This window comes from Schistocerca nitens, chromosome 2, assembly GCF_023898315.1.
Source record: "Schistocerca nitens isolate TAMUIC-IGC-003100 chromosome 2, iqSchNite1.1, whole genome shotgun sequence".
In the NCBI taxonomy this organism is placed as follows: domain Eukaryota; kingdom Metazoa; phylum Arthropoda; class Insecta; order Orthoptera; family Acrididae; genus Schistocerca; species Schistocerca nitens.
In genome coordinates, this window is record NC_064615.1 from 944,957,465 (window position 1) to 944,979,683 (window position 22,219).

The 22,219-nt window shown below is 43.4% G+C and overlaps 1 protein-coding gene across 1 annotated transcript in view; it reads right to left on the reverse strand.

Annotated features, from left to right (window-relative positions):
- The window catches only part of LOC126235464 (protein Wnt-4-like), a 129,710-nt gene that overhangs the window by 18,518 nt on the left and 88,973 nt on the right, over positions 1–22,219 (reverse strand). Inside the window, exon 4 of the mRNA XM_049944186.1 lies at positions 18,355–18,547. Coding sequence (XP_049800143.1) covers positions 18,355–18,547 — 193 coding nt within the window. The remainder of the gene's footprint in view (positions 1–18,354; positions 18,548–22,219) is intronic.

The following is a 22,219-nucleotide window of genomic DNA, read 5'->3' on the forward strand; positions in this document are numbered from 1 at the left end:
CACACTGACAGAACCACAGGCACATAGACACAGGCAACAGAGCATGCACAATGTCGGCACTAGTACAGTGTATATCCACCTTTCGCAGCAATGCAGGCTGCTATTCTCCCATGGAGACGATCGTAGAGATGCTGGATGTAGTCCTGTGGAACGGCTTGCCATGCCATTTCCACCTGGCGCCTCAGTTGGACCAGCGTTCGTGCTGGACGTGCAGACCGCGTGAGACGACGCTTCATCCAGTCCCAAACATGCTCAATGGGGGACAGATCCGGAGATCTTGCTGGCCAGGGTAGTTGACTTACACCTTCTAGAGCACGTTGGGTGGCACGGGATACATGCGGACGTGCATTGTCCTGTTGGAACAGCAAGTTCCCTTGCCGGTCTAGGAATGGTAGAACGATGGGTTCGATGACGGTTTGGATGTACCGTGCACTATTCAGTGTCCCCTCGACGATCACCAGTGGTGTACGGCCAGTGTAGGAGATCGCTCCCCACACCTTGATGCCGGGTGTTGGCCCTGTGTGCCTCGGTCGTATGCAGTCCTGATTGTGGCGCTCACCTGCACGGCGCCAAACACGCATACGACCATCATTGGCACCAAGGCAGAAGCGACTCTCATCGCTGAAGACGACACGTCTCCATTCGTCCCTCCATTCACGCCTGTCGCGACACCACTGGAGGCGGGCTGCACGATGTTGGGGCGTGAGCGGAAGACGGCCTAATGGTGTGCGGGACCGTAGCCCAGCTTCATGGAGACGGTTGCGAATGGTCCTCGCCGATACCCCAGGAGCAACAGTGTCCCTAATTTGCTGGGAAGTGGCGGTGCGGTCCCCTACGGCACTGCGTAGGATCCTACGGTCTTGGCGTGCATCCGTGCGTCGCTGCGGTCCGGTCCCAGGTCGACGGGCACGTGCACCTTCCGCCGACCACTGGCGACAACATCGATGTACTGTGGAGACCTCACGCCCCACGTGTTGAGCAATTCGGCGGTACGTCCACCCGGCCTCCCGCATGCCCACTATACGCCCTCGCTCAAAGTCCGTCAACTGCACATACGGTTCACGTCCACGCTGTCGCGGCATGCTGCCAGTGTTAAAGACTGCGATGGAGCTCCGTATGCCACGGCAAACTGGCTGACACTGACGGCGGCGGTGCACAAATGCTGCGCAGCTAGCGCCATTCGACGGCCAACACCGCGGTTCCTGGTGTGTCCGCTGTGCCGTGCGTGTGATCATTGCTTGTACAGCCCTCTCGCAGTGTCCGGAGCAAGTATGGTGGGTCTGACACACCGGTGTCAATGTGTTCTTTTTTCCATTTCCAGGAGTGTATATACTAAGATGGTATCTGTTCTTTCGGACATGTCCGTATTCTTAAGAAAGAACAGATACCATCGTTGACGATGCAGCTCGTTAGAATGAAATTACAATGAAATGAACACCCTTTGCTGCTAACAGGCGTTGACATATTTCAGATGAAAATGTGTGCCCCGACGGGACTCGAATCCGGGATCTCCTGCTTACATAGCAGACGCGCTATCCATCTGAGCCACCGAGGACACAGAGGATAGCGCCATTCCAGGGATTTATCTCTGGCACGCCTCCCGCGAAACCCACATTCTCAACATATTGTCCCGCACTACATTTGTAGTGCCCCCGCCCATTATTCTCATTACTCGCGGCGCGTTGCCGATTCCCGTAAGAGTTCGGGCACTGTGCATTCGCACAGAAGAAGAAGATGGTCAAGTGGCCGGTGAGCCTTAACTATATATATACTAAGATGGTATCTGTTCTGTCGGACATGTCCGAAAGAACAGATACCATCGGTGACCATGCAGTTCGTTAGAATGAAATTACAATGAAATGAACACCCTTAGCTGCATGCACAATACGTCGAGAATGTGGGTTTCGCGAGAGGCGTGCCAGAGATAAATCCCTGCAGTCGCGCTATCCTTTGTGTCCTCGGTGGCTTAGATGGATTAGCCGACACAGTAGCTCAACGTGTTCGGTCAGAGGGTTACGTGCCCTCTGTAATAAAAAAAACAGAGTTAATAGATCAATAACGAACTTAAACGGTTGTCTTACGACGCCCGCCCCGAGCAGATGCAACGAACAAAAGCGAACAAAATGAGATTTAAAAAATTAAAAAAAAAGATGGATAGAGCGTCTGCCTAGTAAGCAGGAGATCCCGGGTTCGAGTCCCGGACGGGGCACACAAAAATCTGTCCCCATTGACGTATGTCAACGCCTGTAAGCAGCTAAGGGTGTTCATTTCATTGTAAATACGAGAAAAAGTTGACATGGAAGTACTGGAAACCAGGGAAACAGTCATCTTTCGTCGACAGAGATAAGACTGTTGGAATAGAATGTTTTAACGTGGATCATCGCGAAATGTAGAGTAATAAATTTATATACGTCGGATCATAAGCCCAGGTGGCGCCTCAAGTTATCGGCACCCACCTTATAGATTTTTATAAAGTGTCCTTAGCGCTGTAATACCAGCTTGGAGTGCAATATACAACTACAGAATGGATCGCGTGTTTGACACTGTTTAGGTGTTTCAAAGCCTAACAAACAGTATTTCAAATGTGCTTCACTGTATTCTCCACCACTCACAACCTTGCGCTGCCAGCTAACAAATACATCACAAACAGTTGTTGTACAGTTTTTTTTAACAACAGTCTACTGTATGTCTACTGAAGTGATAGTGATATATGCAAGTTGACTGCTGTTTTTGATGCTTTCCTGGAAAAGACACTCTAAATTGAGTTACACCTGCGTTAAAGGATGATAGAAAGTGAATGGATTGATCGGTTGAGATGGGGTTGTAACGAGGAATGCTTTAATGGTAGACTGATGATGCATTCTAGAGAGATGGAGATGTTGCTGCTGGCCATTTATCGCGCATTTAACCATTTTTTCCGTTGTTCTCTCGGGGCGTATCAGTTGAGTCGCATAACCTCCATTCGAATCATATACAATCAAGTGTTCTGTGTTTAGCTTAGGGCACTATCTATCTGCGATCGCTAACAGCAAATCTCACCGTACCACAGTCATCAAAGAACTTCCAACTCATGTGTGATGAAACAGGCCCATCTATGGAAACCTGTTTCAGTACCCTCCTCTAGAGGAATGAAGATTTACTTAACATGCTCTATTCCCCTGCTGCATCTTGTGCATAAATCGAGTATTCAATTTCATATAGGTACAAAGCGACTGTTACTATACTTTTCATGTTCGTTCAATCCAAAATGCATGAATGTGGATCATCGGTGAGAGGCCAAGTCTTAGGATTTTTTAGTAGGCTGGTGTATAAGATGCTGAAATATTCTCATAGAAAATCAAACAGCACATAGCTAAGTCAGCAATATGACCGTATACACATGGAAAGATGTGGAAAAATATAAAAATGTCGTAAAATCGGTCAAATTCGAGGAAAAATTAGTATAATCACGAAAAAATGATGTGACATATGTAACTGAAGGAAATGCGATGAAATATGTAAAATCACGAAAACTTAGAAAAATTAAAGGAATTGACTGAGAATAAATAAAATTAGAGAAAAATACCATGAAATGAGTACTGACCAAAATTAACAAAATTGCGTGTTCTGGAGAGTGAGAGTGGACCGATGCTACAGATACACACTTAATAGTGGAAAGACGAGGCATTCTAGAGACGTGGCGTCAAGACGAAACGGCAATATTATCCTGCACATGAGCAATACAACCTAACATCGGACCATGGCTTCTGTGTGCAAGAGGAAGATAACCAGCGGCGGTGGTACGCTGCGATAAGACTCTTATGTCTTCTGGCTACTGAATGTGGTATTTATTTCCTCGCAAGATGTCACTGTTTCTTCGTATGCGTTGTCGGCTGCCAACGATCATTTTAGAGGACTGTTGTGAGCGTATCATAATTTCTGTAATCGGGCTTGAACTCTGTAAACAGCAGGCGTCATAAGCCTCTGGAAATCTATGTAGTGTTTGTGGTACAAAGAATAGATGTTTTCTTTGGTGTGCAGGGTAGCAGTTTTAACACTTTACAGTTTGTCACCATAGTTTATCGTAGAGAAACTTACAGGGAGAATGTATGGCATGTGCTGGAAATACATTTCTCACGTTGGAATATTGACAGCGTTGGATTCCACACAACTAGTACGTCGGAAACCACTTGGCTTTAACATTATAGCGTGCTTTAAGTGCATTCCACAATCATTTTTCTCTTACCAATACATTCTTGGTTCTGACCCCAGACACTAGAACAATAGAACTGATAACGCAGTTGATTTACGTAAAATGCTTCAACCTCCGTCCGTCTGGAGCTCCATCATGTATAAACCACACGTTCCTTCTTCATAAGCGCCTGTTATATCATCACAACACTCTCATATCTACACTACACCGATAAGGGGTGCAAACCTCCTGGGCATGTGCGCATCTGGAGGGATCTTGTTCATTTGAACGGGCGCCATGAGTAAGACTGGTGCAGAGCAGTCTTCGCTGAACAGGACTTATGGACTCGGCTCGCTCTGTTCATTCATGAGACGTCGAGTGTAGACTCCTACATCTGGCCAGCTGCAAGTTAAACTGGTGACAATGTTGCAGCGAGGCTTGGTGAAAAACAATGGAAGGAGATATTTCAGTCTCTAACTTTATCCTAAGAATGCCAAAATAATCTATGACTTCCATCCACACAGGGAAGGATAAGCAATCGTAATCGCAAATTACGCACTATGATCAAGGTGCTAGAAATATGTGGATCGGTGTAGGATGCTGTCTGGTATACTTTGCTCGAGAAATAACCACGAATGGAGGTACTGCACAGTCGGCTATCTAAATTCTCAATCTACTATATGGTACTCGCAAATTAATGGAGGGGTGGTTTAGTGGTGATACAAATATTCGGAAGCATGCTGTCGTGTCACTGGTCGGTGTTGAAATTACGGATAAAATGGTGAAATTGCTAGAACTGATCGCTCTATCAGCTGAGGTGCTTATTGCAGTACATTGTCCCACATCAACGGTGTTTTTTTGCTGCCCACCCATCCATTGGTACGCTATTGATTACCACATAATGAGTTACTGATGCCACTTGTTTGAGATGGAGAGAGAGTCTTTGTGGAAGCAACACTTTCTGGGAATGGTCAGCGTGAAACAGTAATTACATACATGACTGCAGTATGAGCAATCAATCGAAACCGAACTCTGTGACCCCTGCTACCACATCACTGTGAAACGTTAGTTTAAATGTAGGGGTCATCAATAATCTTCAGGTAGCTGTTGGGAGATGCTTCACAATGCCACAAAATTCTTCCAGTTTCCATATGTCGCGATGTCTTCCACATTTGTGTCAATAAGAAACACAGCCTCTGTCTTTTGTTTCAATCAAAATAGTTCAAATGGCTCTGAGCACTGTGGGACTTAACTGCTGTGGTCATCAGTCCCCTAGAACTTAGAACTACTTAAACCTAACTAAACTAAGGACAACACACACATCCGTGCCCGAGGCAGGATTCGAACCTGCGACCGTAGCGGTCGCGCGGTTCCAGACTGTAGCGCCTAGAACCGCTCGGCCACTATTGCCGGCTTTTGTTTCAATCAAACTGTGTGTTGTGAGAGCAGCAGCAGTCTAATTTACACTGTGTGAAGTCTAGCTGTCTGTGGGAGGTAATGGATCGAGACATGTTAATGACAGTTTGGCACGTGACACAGACCGCGAAGTCGTGGTGGAAAAACAAAATGTATGGCAGTGTACAAAGCTGCAATAAAACACTGCTTGAATGTGTTACAGCAAAAAAAACGATGTATCAAACAACAACACAGGGACCCTCTCTTGTGACTGATAGTCTGTGGGATATGATTCTTCTACAGTACGGGCGATGAAACTTTACATTGGTTTGTCAAAGAAACTTCGATCACTGGCCACTGCTCTAAAGGACCAATACATGTGTATTTTATAGGATCACCATATATGGTCAATGTCAACTCGCAGACAGTATTTGTTTTCGATATATCAGAAGAGAGAGATGTGGTAAAATCTTATCGAGTCTCTAACGGGTGACGTCAGTGGAGTTTTTATAATTTGTAGTTTTTCGTTGTTGGATGGTACACAATAACGAGGACAGAGAGAATGTTTGGTTGAAAGACATGAATGCACTCTGAGAGACACAGATTTCCTTCGGACGGCAGTACCTGTACCTAGTTTGGAGATGCACCGCAATGCAGTAGCAAAACCCTTGTCCTTCTTCCAGTTCCCGTAATTGTTCATACTGTCTTTTCTACTGCCTTGTGTGGCAGGAGAAAGCTTCATTTGGCACTAGCCTTACATATTGTACACTGTTGGCGGAGCTACAACAAAATGTTCCCATTTCCACCGAGTGGTTAAAACATGGTCCTGTCGCATTAATTCAGCTCACCCTGTTTCTCCAAGGGATGCAGAAGGTCTTAGATGTAGCGCTCTCTGACTTAAATTGGAACGATCACATGGACAAAGCTGCAGGGAGCACAGGTGAGAGAATGAGGAACAGTTACAAGATGCAGGGAGACTGTCTACAAAGCCACGCTGCAGTTTTGCTGTATGGAGTCCTTAGCAGATACGTTTGAAACAGGTGACTCGTTTTGACATATGAGAGTGACACAAATATGATTCACCAGTGGCTGTAATCATTAAAAGACAAGTACATAGAGTCTTAAAGTAGTAAAGGAGTTTTGCTATTTGGGGAGCAAAATAACTGATGATGGTCGAAGTAGAGAGGATATAAAATGTAGACAGGCAATGGCAAGGAAAGCGTTTCTGAAGAAGAGAAATTTGTTAACATCGAGTATAGATTTAAGTGTCAGGAAGTCGTTTCTGAAAGTATTTGTATGGAGTGTAGCCATGTATGGAAGTGAAACATGGACGGTGAATAGTTTGGACAAGAAGAGAATAGAAGCTTTCGAAATGTGGTGCTACAGAAGAATGCTGAAGATTAGATAGGTAGATCACATAACTAATGAGGAGGAATAGAATTGGGGAGAAGAGGAGTTTGTGGCACAACTTGAAGAAGGGATCGGTTGGTAGGACATGTTCTGAGGCATCAAGGGATCACAAATTTAGCATTGGAGGGCAGCGTGGAGGGTAAAAATCGTAGAGGGAGACCAAGAGATGAATACACTAAGCAGATTCAGAAGGATGTAGGTTGCAGTAGGTACTGGGAGATGAAGAAGCTTGCACAGGATAGAGTAGCATGGAGAGCTGCATCAAACCAGTCTCAGGACTGAAGACAACAACAACAAACAACATAGGGTCTAACGCAAGTGTGTGGTTGAATGGATAGACTTGATTCCAAATCACAGACAGCATTTCTCCCCTCTAGCTATTCCTATTTAAGCTAGCCCGTGAGTGTATTCCGACTGGTGAAAAAAATTACTCGCTGTGCAAAATGACTCTCTAGTTCAGTTTAATTAGCGTATCAATTTGACATCAGTGACATGCTGCCTGGCGGGTGGAAGCAATGTTTAGGGTACTACAGATATGATTCAGGAGTGGGAGTGGCAATCAGGCAGTTTTTCGTTGCGGCGATATCTTTTAACGAAATTTCAATCTTCCACCTACACAGGGAGAGATGACCATCGTAATAAAATCAGACGTATTACCGAATTTATAACGTGATATGTTGTATAAATTTGACATTTACAATTTATTTATGCTGTTTCCTTAAGAGACTTTGCATGTGTCGAAGCACTTGGTTACTTTAAGAGAGTTCTCAAGTGAGGAGGCATCCTCTGACAGAGGTAGATCTTAGCACTCTGTCGTGAGCCAAAATGAATTTAATATTCTAGTCCTGTGATGCAGGACTTAACAGATATTAAGCTGATTAGAACAGATTTATTTCTATCTGATGAAAGTATACTTAGAGGAAATATGGCCTATGCGATACTGTTAGAGGAGTTTCACAACAAGTAACAATACCTTAGCGATGTGAAATGCGTGTATGCCCCAATATCTTCTGCGTTCATCAATAACATGTATAAAAGGGAAAAATCTATATTTCGTGTGGGAAATTCGAGATGTTTGGCCAACAGCATCACTGTCTCAGATAGGGTAAAGTGGATGTCTTAAACAGGGGGGGGGGTTCTATGTCAGGGTGGAATTTGTTAGAACTACTGTATACATCCAGGCTGCAGCTGTTTGTTCCACAGTACACAGCGGCTGGCGGCATTTGTTTTACTGTGTGCCTTGGCTGTCAGCAGAAGTGGTCATGAGGCTTTGGCGACCAGAAGTTGTGGATTAGCTCAACCTGCGACAGGCGGTTGGCTGTAAGGAATATGCCGACCTGTCTGATTTTAGAATGAGATTTTCACTCTGCAGCGGAGTGTGCGCTGATATGAAACTTCCTGGCAGATTAAAACTGTGTGCCGGACCGAGACTCGAACTCGGGACCTTTGCCTTTCGCGGGCAAGTGCTCTACCAACTGAGCTACCCAAGCACTACTCACGCCCCGTCCTCACAGCTTTACTTCTGCCAGTACCTCGTCTCCTACCTTCCAAACTTAACAGAAGTTCTCCTGCGAACCTTGCAGAACTAGCACTCCTGAAAGAAAGGATATTGCGGTGACATGGCTTAGCCACAGCCTGGGGAATGTTTCCAGAATGAGATTTTCACTCTGCAGCGGAGTGTGCGCTGATATGAACCTTCCTGGCAGATGAAAACTGTGCGCCGGACCGAGACTCGAACTCGAGACCTTTGCCTTTCGCGGGCAAGTGCTCTACCAACTGAGCTACCCAAGCACTACTCACGCCCCGTCCTCACAGCTTTACTTCTGCCAGTACCTCGTCTCCTACCTTCCAAACTTAACAGAAGTTCTCCTGCGAACCTTGCAGAACTAGCACTCCTGAAAGAAAGGATATTGCGGAGACATGGCTTAGCCACAGCTTGGGGGATGTTTTCAGAATGAGATTTTCACTCTGCAGTGGAGAGTGCGCTGATATGAAACTTCCTGGCAGATGAAAACTGTGTGTCGGACCGAGACTCGAACTCGGGACCTTCGCCTTTTGCGGACAAGTGCTCTACCAACTGAGCTACCCAAGAACGACTCACGCCCCTTCCTCACAGCTTTACTTCTGCCAGTACCTCGTCTCCTACCTTCCAAACTTAACAGTTCTCATGCCCATGGCAGTGAGGGGTGGTGAAATAGTGTGTTGGGTGATTGGCGACAGAAGCGGACGTATGTGTTGTGTGAGAGAAGATTCAATATGATGAGTGTTTGCACTGCATGTATTGATAACATCCGAATTCCTACCAACCCAATCATCCCCGGATGCCCTCCACAGCTGAGGGTGGTGCACTGCGGCATACATGCATGTCCACAATTGCGGTTGTAGCCGTAAGGGGATTGACACACTGCATGTGGACCTCGGTACATTGGTGTGTGGGATGTGCAAGGGTTTCAGAAATCTCCAACATCTAGGCATGACAACTACTGCTATGGACCGGAGTGTGTTTTACATGTGCTTCTCAATATCAGACAGACTATTTGTTGTTCTTACAATCCTATCATGCAGTAGGCCCTTCCTCCTTCCGAATGTAGCAGAGAGAACCAATTTAGGAGTTCTATAGTGCTTTAAAAAACAAATTGCGACATTAGATTTCCGATTGATGAATTTATTGTTTCCAATAGTTGTACTGTGAGCATGCATCTGTTCAGTTCCTCTCGCAAATTGTTTAAGGACACAACATGCAACTGAGCAGAAATTTAAAATTTTCAGCTACCCCCAATGTAATGGATTTCCTACCAAATGACCTAACTGTGTCAGGATCCACTGATAGTGGGCAAGGGAGAACAAATCCTATAGGGTTTGGAAACCGGGTGGTTGCAGGATCGAATTTTGCCAAATATTCCAATTCTAGTAGCCACCAATAGGAACCAAGGAAAAACACACAAAGGGTATTTGATTTAATTAATTAGTCAGTCGATCTATGTATTTTGACAGAAATTTTTTCAGGTATCGATATCAATGGGTTGCCTCCACCTGAGGCTTTTGTTTTGGGATTAGTGCAGTACTTCATGTAGATGTGGAGCAGCCGACAGCTGACAGCAATGAGCCAGCCTGCTAGTGTTTCTAAGTCTCTCCGGCGCGCCCCGACTCGGGGCTGAGATGTGAGACAGTTTTTCAGATATGTTTAAACGAGCCGTGTCAATGTAATTACGTGTTTCCTTACACAATTGGAAGGACAAAGCGCTACAATAGTTTAAATATTCCACACACAGCGATCAATTTCCAGTCAAATTCTTTAAATAAATTATTTTCCACACACCTCCTTGTATTCCATAAATGGTTTAAATAAACAATATTCCATACACTGCAGTCAATTTCCTGGCAATTTTTTTTAAATACATGAATAAACTATTCCAAACACTGTCTTGCGTCCCAAACACTGTTTAAATAAATAACATTCCCTACGCTGCAATCGATTTCCTACCAAATGGCCAATCAACCTACTCTTCTTTTCCTCGATTTCCAGGAGCAGGAGGGAGGGGGAAGGCTGGGGGGCTTCCAAGAGGAGGAGGAGGGTTAATTAATTGAGTAATTTAATTAATTAGTCAATCAAATTGTTATGGAAAGCCTGCTTTTGTCGGCGAGAGGAGTTCCCAAAGGAGTGGGGGAGGAGGAGAGGGAGGAGGAGGGGGAGGAGTAGGAGGATGTGGGAGGAGGGGGCAGGTGACATGGAAAACCACTTAACCAAACAATAGATTAAGGAGGATGGATTATCCCAAGGGGGTCAAAATCCACAGAGCAGAACAATAGGTTAAGGACCTGTCAATCAAAAGAGAACAACAGGTTTGCCCCTGAATCTATACTTGCCCCTGAATGTATGCTGCCTGCACTAACAAAGTGACCTGATGGTGCCATTGCCCCACTACTGACATTATGTCCCACTTCACAGTAACTGTGGCAGTTAGTTCTATTACTTATTGTCAATGGTTTCCCACTTCCATACTATTTAATTTTTTTTCTTGAGGAAGCTATTTACCCAGCCTCATGTAATGAAGGATGTGACTGTGTACATTTACTTACTTTTCTTTGATGCAGCTTCATCCTCTTTCCTTTCCTAACCAATGTACACAGGGTGAACATTAACAAAACTGACAAACTGTAGGGATGGATTCCTGACTGGAAATGGAAGAAAAAACGTCCTATGAACATGCCTGGACAAACACAAACACCATCTCGGTCTCTTCCCAACCTGAATACCGGACCATTCTGCAGTGTACAGTACACTGTCAGTCATGTGGCCTATAACGCACAAGGAACACATGGCACATGGTCAGGGGAACTTTCAGAGCCATCTACCATGGCAACGATGCATTTCTGCACACATGTTCATAGACCTTTTTTCCTCCATTTACAGTCAGGAATTCGTCCCCGCAGTTTGTCGGTTTTATTGACGTTCACGCTGTATGTATGTCTGTAAGAGGGGAGATACAAATGTTTGGAACTCCCTCCTTTGTAGACAGTGAGTGTCCTTCGTTAATGGGGTGTAATACCAACTTAACTATAATATTTAGACTCGTTGGGAGGAACCAGAGACATAGCTGAAGCAGGAAGTGCATGTTCTGCGCTAGTTCAGAATGCAGGTATTGGCAACGCTTCAATTTCCTGTCCCCTCCCTGCCCCGTTTAGGGACGCCTGGGAGACAAAGTGTGATCCCTCAAACGGAAAATTTTTGATCGCCCCTCATATGTATGGTACAAGTTTCATCGAGCTATGTTACTCTGCAGTGACCACATCATGAGACATACCGAATATCCGTCTGCAAAGCATGCGTTTGATACATATTTATTAAATGAAATTAATTACAATGACAGTGTTAAGCTATTCCTCAATGCCTTTTTCTAACAACTAATTAATATATGGAGCTGTGTTATGGGAAAAATCCGATGAAAGAAAAGGCAATGACAAACATTTGTGGTGTCACAACTAATGTCTTTCTAAAAGTAAAAGTACCAACAGTTACATCCCTCTTCATTCTAAACTAGCTTGGTGCACACAAAGGAAAACAAAAGTATCGTGCTACAGTCTGTTCATCACCATGACACATCATAGAGAGCAGATGGATTAACGAACTGCCAGACAAAAAAATCAACACACACACACACACACACACACACACACACACACACACACACACACTACACACACACAAACCACCACCAACACAAGGATTTACAATTATTTAACATTACCTACATGCCCGTGCTCCACAACTGAAGTAACAAGTGGGCCTTTGTTTACCGTCGCTTTTTATGGTTCCATAAATCAGTCGGTAAAAAAGGAACACTTACAGGATCACTTTGCCAATAAATTATTTTTTCCTAGCCAGGAAATCAAATATATATGAAATCTTTCGAAAGACGCAAAGCAAATTCGTTAAGTTTTTAATACATAAAGTGAAATCAGTAAATCCGTTAATGCTAGCCAAGTAAATTCAGTGTTAGTTTGTGTTTATAAAGATAATATAGCGGCGCTTAATTCTGTCATTGCCGTAAACTTCCGAGAATGCTTTTGTCACTGAGGTCAATAAACTAACGGCGCCAGGTATTGGCTCTTTGGTGTACTCGCCGTCACTAAGATAAACATTCGAGCTTCTAAACTGAACAGACTCCTAAATCTTTAAATTACGATAGCTTTTTTCAGTGATTCGATTTTGATGAAATAAAGCCTATATGTTGCTCCTAGCTGCGTTAAAGTTACGCTTGAAAGCCCCATGAAAATTTGTTTAGTAGTTTTAGAGATTAGCGTATTCAATTAGACAGACAGACCGACGGACACGACGGTTTTAAAGTTTTATTACTTATATAGCTGCAAAGTATTTGCTATGTCATTTAGTTCTTTCAGAAAAACCAAGCACAAATGCCTTCGAGAAAAGGCATTTTATTCAACAGAAGAATTGTGCACCAAGTGATGTTTTGATATTCAAAGACTGTTACAAGTATTCAGCACATTCCTATGGAAGTGGATTGTATAAAATTAAGAAAATCTTTTTATCACTATTGTAATAAATTGAACTAATATTTCACATGTTGTAGCTCTACTCCACCTTCTCCCAAAGCAATCAGAGAACCCACAGTTATACGGGAAGATTGTAGTTTTGTAGCTTATAAGAACACTCACACATTTCTGGTACATTCTACAAATGTTCAATGTGTGCGTTCTTGGTCACCCAGCACGTATCCAAACTCTAATCCAGTTTCGTCCATTCGTTCACTTGCACGTTTTCGTCACTGCCCGTCGGAGCAGCAGTGATTCGTTCCTGCAGTTCTTGCAGTGTTGTTGGCACTGAGGATGCATAAGTTTTGTCCTTAACATAATTCCACGGGAAAAAATCTGGCTTGTGATCGTCCGATCTGGTGGGGCAATGGCAACAGAGGAACATCACCTAGACCAGCCCGCCCTACCCAGCGATGTGGCAGCTCTGTGTACAGAGAAGTACCGCCAATTGTGCTCTAACGGAGGGAAGCCCCATCCTTTTCAAAGATGAAAGTCGGGGAATCGGCAGTCAGTTGCGGCAACAACTACAACTGCAACATACTCAGGTATACGGAATCTGTCAGCGTCTGCTTGATGAAGAATAAGGAGACATATACCTTTGTGTTGGAATGGGACAGAAGACGTTTACTTTCGGCGAATCCCTTTCCAACTACACATGGACTGCAGTACCACAGAGAAAGAATTTAGAGATTTAGTTGACAATGGAAGAGCAAAACATTACAACGATCGACACACGTGATTCAGTGTTCAGAACATCAAAAATTATTTAGAACTAAATTTGCAGGTATGCAACACGTGAAGAAATGCACGCTTTATTCCACTGTCAGTTGCAACAGTTTTCGATGAAACTGAACGAAAAGTATGGAGACTTATATATTGCTGCAAAGTATTTTGGTTAAATCAAGGGGCATGCCTTGGACGATTTTTTGATTTAAAACTCGCTATTATTGAATTTAGGAAGGATAAAGAAGTGCAGAAACGAAAATCCGAACTTCCAGAATTGATTACAGACCTCGCATTTTAAGTGGACTTGACTGCACACGGCTCACAATAAGACACTGCAATGCGAGAAGTAACTTACTTTGATTTGATGGGGGTACATTTAAAAAGAAAATCACATTACAGAAGAGACAAATTCTGACACACACAGTCCAGTTCCCTAAGCTCACAGGTGTTTAAAAAATGCGAGGGTTAAGGAATTGGGCCACGAAAGAATTACAAGGATCGTTTTCTAAGCGTTTTGAGGACACTGTCAATCTAAATCCGTTTTCTAGCTGTTTTCGAGAGCGTTTGCCGTTTCAGTTTAAAGTGCCCCTGTGCACATTCAGATGTAACTTATTGACCTGCAAGGTAATTCCCTTTTTAATACCAAATCCTTTTACGTTAAAATGTCCAGCAGATCTACATTCCTTTCCTCAGGTAGAGTTTCCACGCCTCCATAATGCGCTTGCAAAAGTTCTACAATATATCGATCGATATATTTGTGTGAAAGACGTTCTTCTGATTATGAAACTAAACAAGTCATCATTACGTGGGAACTTGAGTGTGAAAATCTATGAAACTGTCTGCGTATGTCCGTATGCCGACAGTTCGTACCAGATAAAAATTATGTTATGTCTTCAGCATGCCAAAAATAATTAAATAATACTGAAAATTTGTTTCCTTTGTAAGCTATGTTGTTGAGAAATGTGAAATATAAAATCAAGGCCTAGGCAGAGCGTTGCACTGCCTTTTTAAATACTGTGCACTCACCGTTTCCCATTGTCCCCCCTCTAACAATAAGTGGCGTGGCGAAGGGGGAAGTCTGTAGCGAGGTTGACACGGGAATGGTCTAATAAGGCATGTGGAAACGTACCCTGAAATTTTTTACACAGGAAAAAGACATCGAAAGAAATGCACTGACAAAATTTTAGCTGCTAAGAGGCTCTACAAATATTTTGTAAAAAATGTTGAAGTTATCCATTTTTTCCGTGCGAGACTCGGCGGATCACTCACGCACCGCCGCGTAGCGGAATTATCCAGAGTTCATAGGCACCAATTTTAAGCACCTAAAGTATGGTTTACAATGGAGCGAATGGAAGCGAACACGTATGAATGAGCATTTGCAGAAAATTCACTACCATTCGCTTGTATACGGGTAGAATCGTTTATGTTAGAGGGAACGAAAGAGAACTCGAAGTAGCGAACATCACTTATGAACGCTGTGTTATTAGATTTTAGTTTTTGGAGCTAATGTTCGGCATACAGGATACAACTCTACTTTGATAGAGCCACAGTGCGAAACTTTGCTATTCAGTGAGGATTACTTTGCATGGGAGCACACTGTTCTTGATGGAGTATGCAATGTGTGCTCCCATGTGACATGTGTAGAGACCGTGCACTTTACATGGAATTGCATCTCCATCTCTCCTTAGCACTGGTCTAAAATTTTCCTTATATATCGGCTGCCATTTTTGCCTGGCTCATCATTACCATTGAGGGGAAATTTATAAACAGAACACTAAGTACCGACGTCGAGCATCATCTCAAGAGTTGACACAGCTAGCTAACATTTCTACTGAGCGTGTGAAGTCTAATGGTCATATTATTTTTCTTTTTTTGTGTGTGTAAACCAAAAATGGTCTAGTGGCAAAGCGCGTGCTTCGTGATCCAGAGAGCGCGGGATCAAATTCCGTTCAGATGATTTTTAACCGAGCATTCACTTCTCACAGATGTTGGAGAGGCTACGAAAGACATGTGGTTCGGATTCCAATTTAAACTGCAGGTCTCCATTTTCCGCTTAGGTACCTCGGGAAGGTTAGGGACACGTAAGTAGCTGCAGTGGAGTCTAGCTGAAAGACCTGCAAGATGCCTACTGGATACACCAGACAGAATACTCTTTTGCTCGCGTTTGTTAGCTTGTTTGCTCCGGTGAAAACCTGGCTTAAACTATACATTTTTTTGAATAACTTCATATCGACAGTTCAATTCTTGCAGACGTAGTTCTGATAAAAGTGGCTAGCAGAGAAGATAACATCGGGGGATGTTTGATGCCACAGACGACTTCCGTCAATGAGGACATGTAATTTGTTGAAATGAAATGTGTCTTGCAGTACTACATTTTATAACAATTCCTGTAGACCGTTCCTTATAATAATGTTTGAATGTTGTACATTTGACTATCTGTGAAACAGTTCTTTGTTTATTCCCTGTAGTCGTCACAAAAATGCGAAGTGTCTATTGAATGACAAAAAACAAACATTTTTCTTGCATCAGGCACACTGGACAAAGGAAAAGTTAATGCAGTCAGGCACTTCGCAGTAACCACTAGTTTTATTTAGAAAGAACCGGGATGGAGACAGAAATGGTCCCGGCCGTCGTCCTGCATATTGCGCTGCATGATCAAATTCGTAAAGCGTGGCGAACAAAACTGTAATGCACAAATGACTGGAGCTTAAGAATACTGTTCCGCTCATGAACTTGAAATGAGAGAGGTATTGGAAATTATGTCGTGTGATAATTTCCTGAAAAATGCTTTCCACTGTCGAAAAAATTCTTTACCGAGAGGTTGAATCACACTAGTAGTTCCAGGTGGAATCCACATTACATCTACAGATTTTCCGTCGTCCTCCACAAGAACAGAGGCGTCGTTATGTCCAGACCACGAATCGAACAAAAGCAATGAATTAGTCTCTGCAGCTGGTAGGAATACGTTTCGAACAACATACTGAAAATCATTCTTTCTCACTTATCCAGATTTTGATACGTCGATTACAAGACTTTTGCAACTAAACAGTCCATTTTTTATTTTTTTATTTTTTTGCTCATAATTTGCCTTCCGGTTGTTGGAGACAGATATACAGCTGCGGAAATAGTAAACCACTCATACTTACCATTGGCGTTATCGTATGTCAATGAGTCATTGCATTCATTGATTGGGCAACCGACTCCGTCTTTTTTTCACCTCCAAATGATAAAGTGCGGTGTGCACGCAATACTTTCAGGAGACCTGACTGATCAGCGTTACGAACAGCAGTTGCGGGGATAACAGCAAGTTTCGTCTTTACGTCTGCTATGAATTTCTCTATAGCATTGTCTACCACAGGCAGCTGCCCTACATGTTTGCGTAGCAAACTTGGTAATTTTGTGACTTCCTATTCTGTAAGATTTCTTGAACCTGCGTAGCCAGATCGACGAAGCCTGGAAATTAGCAATGTTGGTGGTGCGTAGCCTCTCACGAGCAGTCCTAAATCTTTCGAACAGTTTTTCATTCAGATGGTTTCGGGTTTCCGTTTGGCTTATATTTCTCACTTCTTTTAATTTATTCTTCTTTTTGTACACTTCACGCTCCGATTTTACGTAACGAAAACGCCTTTGCACACTGTGTAACTTCAAGCGTTTTTCCCTCCTTCGTTTAGCCACTATTTTACTGCCTTTTCTTTGTCGCTGAAAGCTATTGCGTGCGTGTTTTTATTAGGCTTGGAAGGTATTCTTTTTCAGAACTGTTACTGGCACAACTGACTTCGTCCGAACCACAATTCATGGAATCGTCTCAATTATTTCATATTTCTTCTAACGTATCCACAATTTCAAACAAAAAGTCTATATTATTCGAATGAATGTCAAGGAAATCAGCTCACAAATTACACATATTTACGTCCTCAGGAAAAGTAGGTGATTTCGGCTGGAAACCACGTCATTCATATTTCATCTCTGCTAAGTTGACAACGTTATTGGATTCCACATTACTGTGAAACTGGAAGAAAGAAAAGGTACTATTAGCAGGCATGCCTTACGAAAGCACAATAAATATTAATTCAGCTTTATCTGTATTGTCAATACTTACCAATACTGCAAAAAGCAGTGCCTAGTTGCGCATGCGCAGTTGCTACAGCATCGGCAGGGGCGTACATTTTTACCGCCGCCTGGCGCGCTACGAATTTGGCAATTTTCAGCCTTTTTTTAAAAATATTTTCAATGCCTCCTAGCAGGTAAAATTTTGACAGTGCATTTCTTTCGTTGTCTTCTTCCTGTGTAAAAAATTTCAGCGCAGGTTTCGACATGTCTTATTGGACCATTCCCTTGTGAGAACTAGGGTACACGTGCCAGGACATGGCCTGTGAGTCGAAATCTTGGCCAATCTGTGCTGTATGTTAAGGCATACTTTTTAATTCAGAGCATATCTGGAGTTACCTTCATGGGTAAACCGTTTTCAAAACCTATTTAGGATCTTACAAGTTGAAAGGTGGCAACAGTGTTGCAAGCCGTAAGAGTGCTCCACTGAATGCAGCAAGTATGGCTGTGCCAGTGGCGGAGGGTAGGCGTGGTGAGGCGAGGCGGCTCACCGAGTGTCCTGTGGGCTCGTCGCAGGTCGCGGTGCGAGTTGGGGACGAGCAGCAGCCGGGCCGACAGGTAGCGTCGCCGCAGCGCGTCCGCGGTGCGCGGGAAGGGCGCCAGCCGCCGCCAGCACGTCTTGGCCGCACAGGACCCCGACACGCCGTGGCAGCGGCACGTCTCCTCCAGCTGCTCCTCCACCACCTGCGGGACAACGTGCACGTGACGTCGACTCGTGCAGCCTCTCAAGGAGGTCCAGTGGGGGCTGTAATTATTGTATTGATATACACGCTAATGGGAAAAAAAATTGTTCCAATTTTCGCCACCAGGAGTAAATCTGGCGCTGAAGCCTGGAGATACTGACAGGTTTCAGATAGATTATATAATGGTAAGACAGAGATTTAGAAACCAGGTTTTAAATTGTTAGACATTTCCAGGGGCAGATGTGGACTCTGACCACAATCTATTGGTTATGAACTGTAGATTAAAACTGAAGAAACTGCAAAAAGGTGGGTATTTAAGGGGATGGGACCTGGATAAACTGCCTAAACCAGAGGTTGTTCAGAGTTTCAGGGAGAGGATAAGGGAACAATTGACAGGAATGGGGGAAAGAAATACAGTAGAAGAAGAATGGGTAGCTTTGAGGGATGAAGTAGTGAAGGCAGCAAAGGATCAAGTAGGTAAAAAGACGAGGGCTAGTAGAAATCCGTGGGTAACAGAAGAGGTATTGAATTTAATTGATGAACGAAGAAAATACAAAAATTCAGTAAATGAAGCAGGCAAATGGAATACAAAACGTCTCAAAAATGAGATTGACAGGAAGTGTAAAATGGCTAAGCAGGAATGGCTAGAGGACAAATGTAAGGATGTAGAGGCATATATCACCAGGGGTAAGATAGATACTGCCTACAGAAAAATTAAAGAGACCTTTGGAGAAAAGAGAATCACTTCTATGAATATCAAGAACCAGTTCTAAGCAAAGAAGGGAAAGCAGAAAGGTGGAGAGAGTATATAGAGGGTCTATACAAGGGCCATGTTGAGGACAATATTATGGAAATGGAAGAGAATGTAGATGAAGATGAAATGAGAGATATTCTGAGGCATCAAGGGATCACCAGTTTAGTAGTAGAGGGCAGCGCGGAGGGTAAAAATCGTAGAGGGAGACCAAGAGATAAATACACTAAACAGATTCAGAAGGATGTAGGTCGCAGTAGGTACTGGGAGATGAAGAAGTTTGCACAGGATGGAGTAGCATGGAGAGCTGCATCAAACCAGTCTCTGGACTGAAGACTGCCGGCCGCGGTGGTCTAGCGGTTCTGGCGCTGCAGTCCGGAACCGCGGGACTGCTACGGTCGCAGGTTCGAATCCTGCCTCGGGCATGGGTGTGTGTGATGTCCTTAGGTTAGTTAGGTTTAAGTAGTTCTAAGTTCTAGGGGACCTATGACCTAAGATGTTGAGTCCCATAGTGCTCAGAGCCATTTGAACCATTTGAACTGAGGACTACAACAACAACGTGAGTGAACAGCATAGCCGACTGAAAAGTCTGGGGACAGGCCCAATGCCATTAAAGAGTGTAATGAAGAAGATAAAGAAATTCGAAAAGACGGGTGGACTTAGTATGGCACCTGGAAGAGGACGGCGTCCAATCCCAGAGGCATTTATTGACGCTGTTGCTGTTACTGACCATTCAGCAGGTGCTCCAGGTAGTGCCAGTGCTAATGCAGTGTCTCGAAAATTGTCCATCCCACTGTCAACAGTGTGGAAACTTTTGCATTCTATTTTACACTGGTGCCCGTCCAAGATCCAGACAGTGCAGCAATTGAAACCTCCTGATCCACAGCAATGTTCTGAATTTGCTCTTAGGTTCCTGGCATGGATCAAAGTTGATGACTCCTGTCATAAATCAAAGTTTATGACATGTGGCCGAGCAATATTGTATGGAATGATGAGACTGATTTTACACTACAGGGTGCAGTGGATACACAGAACTGCCAAATTTGGGATACTGTTAAACCGTGGGTCGTGCATGAAGAGCCATTGCACTCGTCATACGTAACTGTGTGGTGTGAATTCACAAGCACCCTTATTCTCGCACCATTCTTCTTTGAAGAGAATGCACCCAGAAGGCCAGTCAGGTGTAGGGTGACGTCTGCGCATCATCGAGATCTCCTTCTATAGAATGTAAGTCCTGCTTTGGATGAGGAGAACTGTGTGGAAACTACTGTTTTCACGCAAGATGGGGCAACACATCATATCACCCTCCCAGTGAAAGATATAAAGATCTAATTAATGCAAACTCCAAGAAAATATTATCTCCACAGATTTTCTAGATGTATGGTTTGTAAGATCACCCGACATGAATTCATGTGACTCTAGGCTGTGGGGATATATAAAAGAACGTGTTTACCAGAGACACGTTAGGTCTGTAACCGATCTGAAGACCAGTGTTCACAAACACGTTGTCCACATTCCACCGGAACTGGTGCGAGCAACTGTTGATCTCATTTTACGTATGCAGAATCTCGTCATTGGTTCCACGCCCATACTGAACAAACTGTTTAAGTGGCGTTTTATAATCAAATCAACATCGTGCCTATCTCACTTGTTTTACCTTTTCTGCCCACGTCTTGTTCATAATCCGTTACATATGGAAACATTTATATACTTTTTCCTTGCATTCACAGCGCCAGATTTGCGCCTGGTGGGCAAATTTGGAACTAACTCTTACCAGAGTAAATGGGTTCCACATTAACGCATTAGAATATCTACAAGTTTCGCTGCCGTGAGATAACTGTAGCCCACACTGTACTTCTGTGGGTATCTGCACTTTAATTACAAGCACCCGGTACATCTACATAGCTCAGCCCCTTCGGTCGATATGAAGAGCTCCGTCCCTTGTCTTTCGTGACTTGTGGCGTCACGAAAGGAAGGACGTATAATTCTATCATTAATATTCACTCAGGTATTTCTTTTAACCATTTCCGCTGCTGGCTTAGTGAATACATTATAAGTTTATAGTTTAGTTAGTGTAACCAAATTCTGGCAAGGAGAAATATTACGTAATTTGCTTAGGTGGATAAACAGCAATAGTACAGAGTAACAGCAACATATATACAGACAGAGTACCAGAAGGAATGGTCAGTACTCAGGGATGTGAAAGGAACGCTTATTTGAAACAAAAAAAACTTCATATGGAGATATTTATGCTCTATTCCGAATGGTTACGAAGATAGAACACGGTTAATGTATATTTGATTTTTGGCTAGTGGCGTGTACGATTGCCTCTTACCAACCCTACCTCTTTGACATTTTATTCTAGCTCAACATATCTCGTTGCATTCAAATTCTTTTCTCGTGGTGTCTTCCTGTCATACGAATAGAAGTGGACCCAAAATTGAGCCCTGTGGGATTCTCGACCTTTTGGATACTGTTTGACTTACTCATTGCAACTTATTGTATTCTGTTTGTCAATAATATGATTCAGACCAGTTGCGTGTGAAGCCACCAGTCTCATAAATAACTATGTGTATTAAATGTATTCTATCTCTGAAACGATTCGTAATAGGCCACATGTCTATATGAATTTTTTTGCTTCAAAAGAGCGATCCTGTCTTACTCCTGAATATTGACATTATCCTAGGACACCCTGCGTATGATTCCACAGAACAAATTTTCTAGAACACTGAATAAACATAAAAACAGTATAAGCTAGGCGCAAATTCCTAAAATTTAAGTTGTAATTACCGAGACATTTAATCAGCACATTGCCTGAACGGCCCTTTCACTATCAGCGACCAAAACCATTGCTGAAAAATCTTTTGTAAATTACTTTGTAATTATATTTTTCCCTGAGATATTTAAGTCTCTTCTTTATCT